This window comes from Nerophis lumbriciformis, linkage group LG20, assembly GCF_033978685.3.
Source record: "Nerophis lumbriciformis linkage group LG20, RoL_Nlum_v2.1, whole genome shotgun sequence".
Lineage (NCBI taxonomy): Eukaryota > Metazoa > Chordata > Actinopteri > Syngnathiformes > Syngnathidae > Nerophis > Nerophis lumbriciformis.
Window position 1 is genome coordinate 9,782,501 of NC_084567.2, and position 14,018 is coordinate 9,796,518.

At 37.2% G+C, this 14,018-nt stretch overlaps 1 protein-coding gene across 1 annotated transcript in view; it reads left to right on the forward strand.

Moving 5' to 3' along the window:
* Window positions 1–12,072, forward strand: part of slc4a4a (solute carrier family 4 member 4a) — a 187,917-nt gene extending 175,845 nt beyond the window's left edge. The window contains exon 26 of the mRNA XM_061980408.1: window positions 11,504–12,072. Coding sequence (XP_061836392.1) covers window positions 11,504–11,612 — 109 coding nt within the window. The 3' untranslated portion in view covers window positions 11,613–12,072. The remainder of the gene's footprint in view (window positions 1–11,503) is intronic.
* The last annotated feature ends 1,946 nt before the right edge of the window (window positions 12,073–14,018 follow it).

The following is a 14,018-nucleotide window of genomic DNA, read 5'->3' on the forward strand; positions in this document are numbered from 1 at the left end:
TTAACTTAACTTTAACTTTACACATACAAACTGTAGCACACAAAAAAGCACATTTAATAAAAAAAACGTTATTATGGTCTTACCTTTACTTATAAATGAAGTCCACAACTAAAGCCCTCACTTCAACTTTCCACGTGCAAGATTGAATCTATTTAAAAAAGTGTAACCGAGGGTTTATAAATGTCGCCTATACTGTATGAAACTACAAAATAACAAACACGGAGGCTCCAGTTTACACGAGGACCACTTTATTTACCTTCTTTCAAAAACCTCGGCAACGTGACATCACTTCCGCTCTTAGCGCCTTCAAAATAATAGCTCAAGCATATACTGTATAACAGCGCATAACAGGAACTTAACATCACAAAGAGAAAAGCCCATGAAAATAGGTTACAAAAGTTATTTAATAAGAAGCCAAAAAGTGCAAAAACAATAATGTTCTTGTTGGAGGAGTTGTGAATTAGGTACACCTGCAGTCTGCAGGTGTACCTAATATTGTGGCCCTGCAGTCATTCACAACTCCTCCAACACGAACATTATTGTTTTTGCACTTTTTGGCTTCTTATGAAATAACTTTTTTAAATAGATTCAATCTTGCACGTGGAAAGTTTAAGTGTGGGCTTTAGTTGATATAACAATTCTACGGCGGGGGTGCAGGAGGCGGGATTACTGCGAGCCTCAGCCAGTGCGTCTTTTGCAGCCGTTTTATGATCGCTCAGCACAAGAAATACGTTACACACATACAGTTGTTGACAAAATACACTGTACATTATATACCTCAGCTAACTAAACTATGGAAATGTATAATATAATTCATATAGCAATACGGTCTCACTGCTCAGCAGGCCAGCAGTTAGCCGAGTCCGCAATCCATGTTGAGGCACAAATGAGTGACGTGCCTCAACTGGCTGCTGTTCACTGCACCGTCTCTTCTCAGTATTTGAACGGCAAATGTGAAAATTCAGCGATTTTGAATAAAAATAATCTAAAACTGGTGAAGTTAAATGGAAAATAACTTTATAGTATAATCACTGGATACATATAACAATTTAATTTTTTTTTTTTCTTTTTACATTTTTTTTCTTTCCATAATGGCAGGTGAGGCGAACACGGACTACTGTGGTATAGAAGATTTTTCTTGAAAAAATTAATATTTAGTTGTGGTTTTAACATTTAGAAGGATTACAAAAAGTGAACGCCAGTGTGTTAAAAACCAAAAAATCTTAGCTAGGCTAATATTTAACCGCCATTTAGCTATGGGCCACATGGGCAATTGACCAGGGGGGTAAAAAATCCACATCATGTCAAAGCACAGAATGTGTGTCAGATAGGACATCCTCTGCTCACACTAAGGTGGGGTCTTGCAGCTCCAACCACGACTGCCCCCAAACCTCCCAGATGACCACAGCAGATATGTGCAGGAGGTTGCGGCTCCTTCTAGGCCCTCCTCCATCTGCTCCGTCCCACAGAGAGGATTAAAGCCTTACCATGGCGAAACCTGTGGGGGGAAAAAAGCAGCTGCGCTTATGAGACGTCCGTCATGTCCAACAAACACGTCTTTGCGTGTCGAGGCTGTCTTCATCGGACACCTGCAAAAACGTCTCCCAGCTCATCCCTCTCTCTAGCAGAGCGTGATGAAGTGACGTCACGGTGACATGACGACTAATCCTGTCCCGCTAAGACACCAGCCCAATTGCTTTGTGCTCACATGACCTCACACACCATCACACACCACCCTTGGAGAAGATGCTCTGTGGTGTGTGGTCATCACCGCCAGGGTCAAAAACCTTAGCAGTAGCAATTGTGGCTGTGGGTAACCCTTTATTTACACTTATCCAGGACAAAAACATAACATTAACATGAAAAACAATTATCAAAGATTGTCCATATGACAGGATTGCTCTGCTGTTTTAAAGAATCTACTGCAAAAAAGCTCATCTAAGTTCCTCTCGGAGCGCTTTGATGTTTTTGGGGAACTAATTCGAAAAAGCTAGTCAAAGATCGTCTATATGACAGGAGTGCTTTGATATTTTTGGAACCCTAATTTGAAAAAGCCAGTCAAAGATTGTCTATGTGACAGGAGCGCTTTGATATTTTTGGAACCCTAATTCGAAAAAGCCAGTCAAAGATTGTCTATATGACAGGAGCTCGTTGATGTTTTTGGGGACCTAATTCGAAAAAGATAGCCAAAGATCGTCTATATGACAGGAGCGCTTTGATATTTTTGGAACCCTAATTCGAAAAAGCCAGTCAAAGATTGTCTATATAACAGGAGCGCTTTGATGTTTTTGGGGACCTCATTCGAAAAAGCCAGTCATAGATCGTCTATATGACAGGAGCGCTTTGATGTTTTTGGGGACCTCATTCGAAAAAGCCAGTCAAAGATCATCTATATGACAGGAGCGCTTTAATGTTTTTGGGGACCTCATTCGAAAAAGCCAGTCAAAGATCGTCTATATGACAGGAGCGCTTTGATGTTTTGGGGGACCTAATTCGAAAAAGCCAGTCAAAGATCGTCTATATGAAAGGAGCGCTTTGATGTTTTTGGGGAACTAATTCGAAAAAGCTAGTCAAAGATCGTCTGTACGACAGGAGCGCTTTGATGTTTTTGGGGACCTCATTCGAAAAAGCCAGTCAAAGATCGTCTATATGACAGGAGCGCTTTGATATTTTTGGAACCCTAATTCGAAAAAGCTAGTCAAAGATCGTCTATACGACAGGAGCGCTTTGATATTTTTGGAAACCTAATTCGAAAAAGCCAGTCAAAGATCGTCTGTACGACGGGAGCGATTTGATGTTTCTGGGGATCTAATTCGAAAAAGCTAGTCAAAGATAGTCTATACGACAGTATCGCTTTGGTGTTTTTGGGGACCTCATTCGAAAAAGCCAGTCAAAGATCGTCCATATAACAGGAGCACTTTGCTGTTTTTGGGGAACTAGTTCGAAAAATCTGGTCAAAGATCATCTGTACATTAGGTGCACTTTGATATTTTTGGGTACCTCATTCGAAAAAGCTAGTCAAAGATCATCTATATGACAGGAGCGCTTTGATGTTTTTTGGGAACTAATTTGAAAAAACTAGTAAAAGATCGTCTGTACATCAGGTGCACTTTGATATTTTTGGGTACCCAATTCGAAAAAGCTCGTCAAAGATTGTCTATATAAAAGGAGCACTTTGCTGTTTTTGGGGAACTAATTTGAACAAACTTGTCAAAGATTGTCTGTACATTAGGTGCACGTTGATATTTTTGGGTACCTAATTCGAAAAAAGCTAGTCAAAGATTGTCTATATGACAAGAACACTTTTATATTTTTGGGGACCTAATTCGAAAAAGCTAGTCAAAGATCATTTATATGACAGGAGCGCTTTGCTGTTTTTGGGGATCTAATTCGAAAAAGCTAGTCAAAGATTGTCTATATGACAGGAGCACGTTGATACTTTTGGAAACCTAATTCGATAAAGCCAGTGAAAAATCTTCTATATGACAGGAGCGCTTTGTTGTTTTTGGGGAACTCATTCGAAAAAACTGGTCAAAGATCGTCTATACATTAGGAGCCCTTTGATATTTTTGGGTACCTCATTCGAAAAAGCTAGTCAAAGATCATCTATATGACAGGAGCGCTTTGCTGTTCTTGGGGACCTAATTCAAAAAAGCTAGTCAAAGATCGTCTATATGACAGGAGCGGTTTGACATTTTTAGAAACCTAATTCGAAAAAGCCAGTCAAAGATCGTCTATATAACAATATAACAGGAGCGCTTCGCTCTTTTGGGGGAACTAATTCGAAAAATCTGGTCAAAGATCATTTGTACATTAGGTGCACTTTGATATTTTTGGGTACCTCATTCGAGAAAGCTAGTCAAAGATCATCTATATGACAGGAACGCTTTGCTGTTTTTGGGGACCTAATTCGAAAAAGATAGTCAAAGATCATCTATATGACAGGAGCGCTTTGATGTTTTTGGGGAACTAATTTGAAAAAACTAGTCAAAGATCGTCTGTACATTAGGTGCACTTTGATATTTTTGGGTACCCAATTCGAAAAAGCTCGTCCAAGATTGTCTATATGAAAGGAGCACTTTGCTGTTTTTGGGGAACTAATTTGAACAAACTTGTCAAAGATTGTCTGTACATTAGGTGCACGTTGATATTTTTGGGTACCTAATTCGAAAAAAGCCAGTCAAAGATTGTCTATATGACAAGAACACTTTTATATTTTTGGGGACTTAATTCGAAAAAGCTCGTCAAAGATCATTTATATGACAGGAGCGCTTTGCTGTTTTTGGGGATCTAATTCGAAAAAGCTAGTCAAAGATTGTCTATATGACAGGAGCGCGTTGATATTTTTGGAAACCTAATTCGATAAAGCCTGTCAAAAATCTTCTATATGACAGGAGCGCTTTGTTGTTTTTGGGGAACTCATTCGAAAAAACTGGTCAAAGATCGTCTATACATTAGGAGCCCTTTGATGATTTTGGGTACTTCATTCGAAAAAGCTAGTCAAAGATCATCTATATGACAGGAGCGCTTTGCTGTTCTTGCGGACCTAATTCAAAAAAGCTAGTCAAAGATCGTCTATATGACAGGAGCGGTTTGACATTTTTGGAAACCTAATTCGAAAAAGCCAGTCGAAGATCGTCTATATGATAGGAGCGCTTCGTTGTTTTGGGGGAACTAATTCGAAAAATCTGGTCAAAGATCATCTGTACATTAGGTGCACTTTGATATTTTTGGGTACCTCATTCGAAAAAGCTAGTCAAAGATCATCTATATGACAGGAACACTTTGCTGTTTTTGTGGACCTAATTCGAAAAAGATAGTCAAAGATCATCTATATGACAGGAGCGCTTTGATGTTTTTGGGGAACTAATTTGAAAAAACTAGTCAAAGATCGTCTGTACATTAGATGCACTTTGATATTGTTGGGTACCCAATTCGAAAAAGCTCGTCAAAGACTGTCTATATGAAAGGAGCACTTTGCTGTTTTGGGGAACTAATTTGAACAAACTTGTCAAAGATTGTCTGTACATTAGGTGCACGTTGATATTTTTGGGTACCTAATTTGAAAAAACCCAGTCGAAGATTGTCTATATGACAAGAACACTTTAATATTTTTGGGGACCTAATTCGAAAAAGCTAGTCAAAGATCATCTATATGACAGGAGCGCTTTGCTGTTTTTGGGGATCTAATTCGAAAAAGCTAGTCAAAATTCGTCTATATGACAGGAGCACTTTGATATTTTTGGAAACCTAATTCGAAAAAGCCAGTCAAAGATCGTCTATATGACAGGAGCGCTTTGCTGTTTTTGGGGGAACTAATTCGAAAACACTGGTCAAAGATCGTCTGTACATTAGGTGCACGTTGATATTTTTGGGTACCTCATTCGAAAAAGCTAGTCAAAGATCATCTATATGACAGGAGCGCTTTGCTGTTCTTGGGGACCTAATTCAAAAAAGCTAGTCAAAGATCGTCTATATGACAGGAGCGGTTTGACATTTTTAGAAACCTAATTCGAAAAAGCCAGTCAAAGATCGTCTATATAACAATATAACAGGAGCGCTTCGCTCTTTTGGGGGAACTAATTCGAAAAATCTGGTCAAAGATCATTTGTACATTAGGTGCACTTTGATATTTTTGGGTACCTCATTCGAGAAAGCTAGTCAAAGATCATCTATATGACAGGAACGCTTTGCTGTTTTTGGGGACCTAATTCGAAAAAGATAGTCAAAGATCATCTATATGACAGGAGCGCTTTGATGTTTTTGGGGAACTAATTTGAAAAAACTAGTCAAAGATCGTCTGTACATTAGGTGCACTTTGATATTTTTGGGTACCCAATTCGAAAAAGCTCGTCCAAGATTGTCTATATGAAAGGAGCACTTTGCTGTTTTTGGGGAACTAATTTGAACAAACTTGTCAAAGATTGTCTGTACATTAGGTGCACGTTGATATTTTTGGGTACCTAATTCGAAAAAAGCCAGTCAAAGATTGTCTATATGACAAGAACACTTTTATATTTTTGGGGACTTAATTCGAAAAAGCTCGTCAAAGATCATTTATATGACAGGAGCGCTTTGCTGTTTTTGGGGATCTAATTCGAAAAAGCTAGTCAAAGATTGTCTATATGACAGGAGCGCGTTGATATTTTTGGAAACCTAATTCGATAAAGCCTGTCAAAAATCTTCTATATGACAGGAGCGCTTTGTTGTTTTTGGGGAACTCATTCGAAAAAACTGGTCAAAGATCGTCTATACATTAGGAGCCCTTTGATGATTTTGGGTACTTCATTCGAAAAAGCTAGTCAAAGATCATCTATATGACAGGAGCGCTTTGCTGTTCTTGCGGACCTAATTCAAAAAAGCTAGTCAAAGATCGTCTATATGACAGGAGCGGTTTGACATTTTTGGAAACCTAATTCGAAAAAGCCAGTCGAAGATCGTCTATATGATAGGAGCGCTTCGTTGTTTTGGGGGAACTAATTCGAAAAATCTGGTCAAAGATCATCTGTACATTAGGTGCACTTTGATATTTTTGGGTACCTCATTCGAAAAAGCTAGTCAAAGATCATCTATATGACAGGAACACTTTGCTGTTTTTGTGGACCTAATTCGAAAAAGATAGTCAAAGATCATCTATATGACAGGAGCGCTTTGATGTTTTTGGGGCACTAATTTGAAAAAACTAGTCAAAGATCGTCTGTACATTAGATGCACTTTGATATTTTTGGGTACCCAATTCGAAAAAGCTCGTCAAAGACTGTCTATATGAAAGGAGCACTTTGCTGTTTTGGGGAACTAATTTGAACAAACTTGTCAAAGATTGTCTGTACATTAGGTGCACGTTGATATTTTTGGGTACCTAATTCGAAAAAAGCCAGTCGAAGATTGTCTATATGACAAGAACACGTTAATATTTTTGGGGACCTAATTCGAAAAAGCTAGTCAAAGATCATCTATATGACAGGAGCGCTTTGCTGTTTTTGGGGATCTAATTCGAAAAAGCTAGTCAAAGATCGTCTATATGACAGGAGCGCTTTGCTGTTTTTGGGGACCTAATTCAAAAAAGCTAGTCAAAGATCGTCTATATGACAGGAGCACTTTGATTATTTTGGAAACCTAATTTGAAAAAGCCAGTCAAAAATCGTCTATATGACAGGAGCGCTTTGCTGTTTTTGGGGATCTAATTCGAAAAAGCTAGTCAAAGATCGTCTATATGACAGGAGCGCTTTGCTGTTTTTGGGGACCTAATTCGAAAAAGATAGTCAAAGATCGTCCAAACGACAGAAGCGCTTTGATGATTTTGGGGACCTAATTCGAAAAAGATAGTCAAAGATCATCTATATGACAGGAGCGCTTTGATGTTTTTGGGGAACTAATTCGAAAAAACTGGTCAAAGATCGTCTGTACATTAGGTGCACGTTGATATTTTTGGGTACCCAATCTCAAAAAAACTAGACAAAGATCGTCCATTTGACAGGAGCGCTTTGATATTTTTGAGGACCTAATTAGAAAAAGCCAGTCAAAGATTGTCTATATGACAGGAACACTTTTATATTTTTGGGGACCTAATTCGAAAAAGCTAGTCAAAGATCATCTATACGACAGGAGCGCTTTGATATTTTTGGGGAACTAATTTGAAAAAAACTAGTCAAAGATTGTCTATATGACAGGAGCGCTTTGCTGTTTTTGGGGACCTAATTCAAAAAAGCTAGTCAAAGATCGTCTATATGACAGGAGCACTTTGATTATTTTGGAAACTTAATTCGAAAAAGCCAGTCAAAGATCGTCTATATGACAGGAGCACTTTGATTATTTTGGAAACCTAATTCGAAAAAGCCAGTCAAAGATCGTCTATATGACAGGAGCGCTTTGCTGTTTTTGGGGGAACTAATTCGAAAAAACTGGTCAAAGATCGTCTGTACATTAGGTGCACGTTGATATTTTTGGGTACCTAATCTCAAAAAACCTAGACAAAGATCGTCCATTTGACAGGAGTGCTTTGATATTTTTGAGGACCTAATTAGAAAAAGCCAATCAAAGATTGTCTATAGACAGGAACACTTTTATATTTTTGGGGACCTAATTCGAAAAAGCTAGTCAAAGATCATCCATATGACAGGAGCGCTTTGATATTATTGGGGAACTAATTTGAAAAAAACTAGTCAAAGATCGTCTGTACATTAGGAGCGCTTTTATACTTTTGGTGACCTAATTCGAGAAAGCCAGTCAAAGATCTTTTTAATGACAGGAGCGCTTTGATATTTTTGGGAACCTCATTCGAAAAAGCTAGTCAAAGATTGTCCATATGACAGGAACGCTTTGATATTTTTGGGAACTTCATTCGAAAAAGCTAGTCGAAATAAACGGAAGGTGGGATACCATGAGGTCAGGATCCAGGTTAAGTCTTTTGAGCAGAGGATGAATAATCGCTTTCTTGAATGCTAGGGGAACAGTGCCAGAGGAAAGTGATAAGTTTATAATATTTAGCACTGATGGACCTAATAATACAAAAAGCTCCTTGATAAGTTTCCCAGGAAGTGGGTCAAGTAGACATGTTGTTTGTTTTATCCCATTAACACATCTTAACAATTCCTCTAATGTTATTTCATCAAAAAGAAAGAGACTATTTTGGAGAGCAGTATCCGTCGTAGATACAGTCGTATCTGTGTTAATAGATCCTAGTTGTAGCTGGGATGCGTTGTCTTTAATCTCCTTTCTAATGAGTTCAATTTTCTTATTAAAGAAATTCATGAAGTCATCTGCCGAGTGGGTTTAGCTACTGGGAGGAGTCCCTTGTTGGGTTAGCGATGCTACTGTACTGAACAAATATTTAGAATCGTTTTTGTTGAGGCGGATGAGATTTGAGTAATATGTAGCTTTAGCTAAGGTAAGCATGCGTTTATAAGTTATTCAACTATCACTCCATGCTTGATGGAAAACCTCAAGTTTAGTCGCGCGCCATTTGCGTTCCAGTTTGCTACATGATCATTTAAGAGCTCTAGTTTCATCTGTAAACCATGGGGTACGCCTTTTAGGGGCCCTTTTTTGTTTTAGCGGTGCTATACTATCAATGGTTTCGCGCAGGGCATTGTCAAAGTTGTTAGTGAGGTTATCAATAGAGCCGACATAATTTGGGAATGGTGCCATTACCGAAGGCAGTAGGTCAGCAAGAGTCATCGTTGTGGCAGCATTAATGTTGCGGCTGCTATAGCCGTTATTATTATTATTAGCTTGTTGACAATGAATTAGAACTTCGAATTTTATAAGGTAATGATTGGACATTACTTTAGTATACGGGAGTACCATAACTTTGGAGGTGGTGACACCCCTGACCAGCACTAGATCTATTGTATTACCGTTGCGATACGTGGGTTAATTTATTATTTGTGTAAGACCACAGCTATCAATTATAGTCTGGAGCGCCACGCACGGAGGGTCAGATGGGGTATTCAAATGGATATTAAAGTCCCCCATTATGATTATATTGTTGGCGTGCGTCACTAAATCAGCAACAAACTCTGAGAATTCACTGATAAAGTTCGAATAGGGCCCTGGGGGCCGGTAGATAACAGCCAGGTAGAGAGGCAGCGGTGTGACAGACCTCATAGTAATCACCTCAAACGATTTATATTTATTATTTTGGTTAGGGATAAGGTTAAAGTTTTCATTGAATATTAGCGCCCCCTCCCCTTTTAAGGGGACGAGCAATATGTACATTCGTATAGTTAGGAGGAGATGCCTCATTCAGCGCAAAAAAATCGTCTGGTTTGAGCCAGGTTTCGCTGAGACCAATGACGTTAAGATTGTTTTTGTGGATTGTAGATTACCTTTAAGAGTATGTATATTAAGAGTATATATATTACCTTTAAGAGTATGCATATTAAGAGTATATAGATTACCTTTAAGAGTATGTATATTACAACATATTTGATGTTGAAACTCATAAACTTTATTTTTTTGCAATAGTAATTAACTTAGAATTTCATAGCTGCAACACGTGCCAAAGTAGTTGGGAAAGGGCATGTTCACCACTGTGTTACATGGGCTTTCCTTTTAACAACACTCAGTAAACGTTTGGGAACTGAGGAGACACATTTTTTAAGCTTCTCAGGTGGAATTTTTTCCCATTCTTGCTTGATGTACAGCTTAAGTTGTTCAACAGTCCGGAAGTCTCCGTTGTGGTATTTTAGGCTTCATAATGCGCCACACATTTTCAATGGGAGACAGGTCTGGACTACAGGCAGGCCAGTCTAGTACCCGCACTCTTTTACTATGAAGCCACGTTGATGTAACACGGGGCTTGGCATTGTCTTGCTGAAATAAGCAGGGGCGTCCATGGTAACGTTGCTTGGATGGCAACATATGTTGCTCCAAAACCTGTATGTACCTTTCGGCATTAATGGTGCCTTCACAGATGTGTAAGTTACCCATGTCTTGGGCACTAAAACACCCCCATACCATCACAGATGCTGGCTTTTCAACTTTGCGCCTATAACAATCCGGATGGTTCTTTTCCTCTTTGGTCCGGAAGACACGACGTCCACAGTTTCCAAAAACAATTTGAAATGTGGACTCGTCAGACCACAGAACACTTTTCCACTTTGTATCAGTCCATCTTAGATGAGCTCAGGCCCAGCGAAGCGGACGGCGTTTCTGGGTGTTGTTGATAAACGGTATTCGCCTTTCATAGGAGAGTTTTAACTTGCACTTACAGATGTAGCGACAAACTGTAGTTACTGACAGTGGGTTTCTGAAGTGTTCCTGAGCCCATGTGGTGATATCCTTTACACACTGATGTCGCTTGTTGATGCAGTACAGCCTGAGGGATCGAAGGTCACGGGCTTAGCTGCTTACGTGCAGTGATTTCTCCAGATTCTCTGAACCCTTTGATGATATTACGGACCGTAGATGGTGAAATCCCTAAATCCCTTGCAATAGCTGGTTGAGAAAGGTTTTTCTTAAACCGTTCAACAATTTGCTCACGCATTTGTTGACAAAGTGGTGACCCTCGCCCCATCCTTGTTTGTGAATGACTGAGCATTTCTTGGAATCTACTTTTATACCCAATCATGGCACCCACCTGTTCCCAATTTGCCTGTTCACCTGTGGGATGTTCCAAATAAGTGTTTGATGAGCATTCCTCAACTTTATCAGTATTTATTGCCACCTTTCCCAACTTCTTTGTCACGTGTTGCTGGCATCAAATTCTAAAGTTAATGATTATTTATTATTTATTATATCTTTGTAGCATATTCAACTGAATATGGGTTGAAAATGATTTGCAAATCATTGTATTCTGTTTATATTTACATCTAACACAATTTCCCAACTCATATGGAAACGGGGTTTGTAAGAGTATATAGGTTACCTTTAAGAGTATGTATATTAAGAGTATATAGTTTACCTTACCTTTCCAGATGTGGTGATGTTCTGCTAGGTTCCAACCACAAACAGTTGCCACCAAAGTGGTTGATTGGCTGAAAGTGTCCTGCTTGTGTTTCAGCCCAGAGATGCGTCCTCTGAAGCCTGTGCCTCAGATTAGAATCGACATGGACCCAGACGACGCTCATCCCTTCTACTGGAGGAGCCGAGGATCCGAAACGTCTTTGTAGGTCCCCCAAGTCCGGAGGGCGGCCCGGCCTAAAGACCACTATTTTTTTTCTGTGTGTCATTTGTCACTCCAAAATCAGCTTTTTAAGAAAATCTCCAAATCAATCAATCAAGCAATCAATCAATCAATCAACACATGATCTTTTATTCTCCTTTCATGCAAGTCCCCTTGCACACGGTCTCACCACACATGGCATGCATCTTTTTTTTTTAATCCTCCAGCTCCACTTTTCTACGGTACAATCTGGGTCACATTTTCCTGTAGCAGGAAAAGTTGTCATAGCGCTACCTCTTTAGCACGTGGTGACATGTTGGATGTGTTTGAGGCGTGCACTCAACTTCAATAGCAGCTCGTAAACGTGCAGAAAATATGGCGTTTTAGAATTTTTGTATTGATTTTGCTCCTAATTTTCTGATCTTCACAGCTTTTGTTACTCGTTGAAATTAAAACAAACAATTATTTGTTTGCTTTGTTTTTAAAGAACAAATAATTCTACTTTGCTTTGTGTGCCGGTAACTTGTACTTCGTATCATTTTTTTTCTGCGGTACGTCTGATTTTTCTCAATTATTAGATTAAAATAAACATTACCCAAGTGGCTTATAAGAGGCTTATATATATATATATATATATATATATATATATATATATATATATATATATATATATATATATATATATATTTGTATTTGTATTTGTATTGTACTTCATTGTATATATGTATATATATATATATATATACATATATATATACACATATAATATATGTGTATATATATATATATATACACACATATATATACATATTATATGTGTATATACATATATATATTATGTGTGTGTATATATATGTGCATATTTATGTATATGTGTATATATGTATATATACATATACTGTATGTATATATATATATGTATGTATACACGTATATTCATATACATATGTACATATATACATGCATATACATATATATGTGTATATATACATATATTTATCTATGTATATACATGTATGTATATATATATATATATATACATATATGTGTGTATATATTTATATATGTATATACATATATGTATATATATATATATATATAAATATATATATATATATAAAAATATATATATATATATATATATATATATATATATATATATATATATATACACACGTGCATATATATATATATATATGTGTATATATACATATATTTATATATGTATATACATGTATGTATATATATACATATATATGTGTATATATACATATATTTATATATGTATATACATATATGTATATATATATATATATATATATATCTATATATATATATATATATATATATATATATATATATATATATATATATACACACACACACAAGTATATGTATATATAAAAAAACAACTCTCCAGATTTGTTTATTTTTTTAAGTATTCTCACATTTTCTCCCTCCCCCAACACAGTTTATTCAACACTTATTATTCGACAATTGGTATGATAATAGTAGTAATAATAAGTCATATTTTAGACCTGAGGCTTCAAAAAAATGAGGTTACGCTACTTAACTTAGCTAGCCCAGATGTTGACAATTTTCCCAGAAAGGTTTGTTGTACTTTTAAAATGCCGACAGCAGAAGTAGCTTTCCTCCCTGTATCTCTGTTTCTAGTCCACATGCTAAGCTAACATGCTAACCATCTCATTTTGATCGAACTGGCACCGTCACCTTTTTGGCTACATAAAACTCACTATAAAACAAAATACAAAAATTAAATTTTTAAACGTAGCTTTTGTCCATTAAAAAAAAAGTGTCCTGTGTCCATAATTTTGGCGGCACTCTACACATTTTGCAGCTATGACAGAAAAAATATTTCATGGCTACCTTGTAGTCCTGAAGCTCTCCAAATCACATATCTGAAAAATAATAACACAGTACCGTATATAAAATTAGTCTAGAAATAAAAATGTCCTGTGTCCCTAATTTAGGCAGCAATACCAGATTTCATTGATTTAACACCCGACCTCGGATAAGCGGAAGAAGATGGATGGATGGAACATTCCTAAAGCCAAATTGGAATCAGAAAAACTTCAAAAATGTTACATTTAAAACACAGTAGATTGGGTATGTGGGAGGAGAAGTGTCCTGTGTCATTTATTTAGGCAGAACTCTATAAAGATTTGACATCTACAGATGGACGCTTAACATTTTGCCCCCCTCTAAATGTAAGATATATAAAAAGAATACCAGTCTTTAAAGCTTGAATTTCCTTTAAGTATATTATTAGTTCAATGTACAGAAGAAGCTTTTGTCCCTGGAAAGAAAAGTGTCCTGTGTCTCTAATTTTGGCGACACTCTACACAATTTTTCAGTTCTGACATCTGAAGCAAAATGTTTATATTGATACATT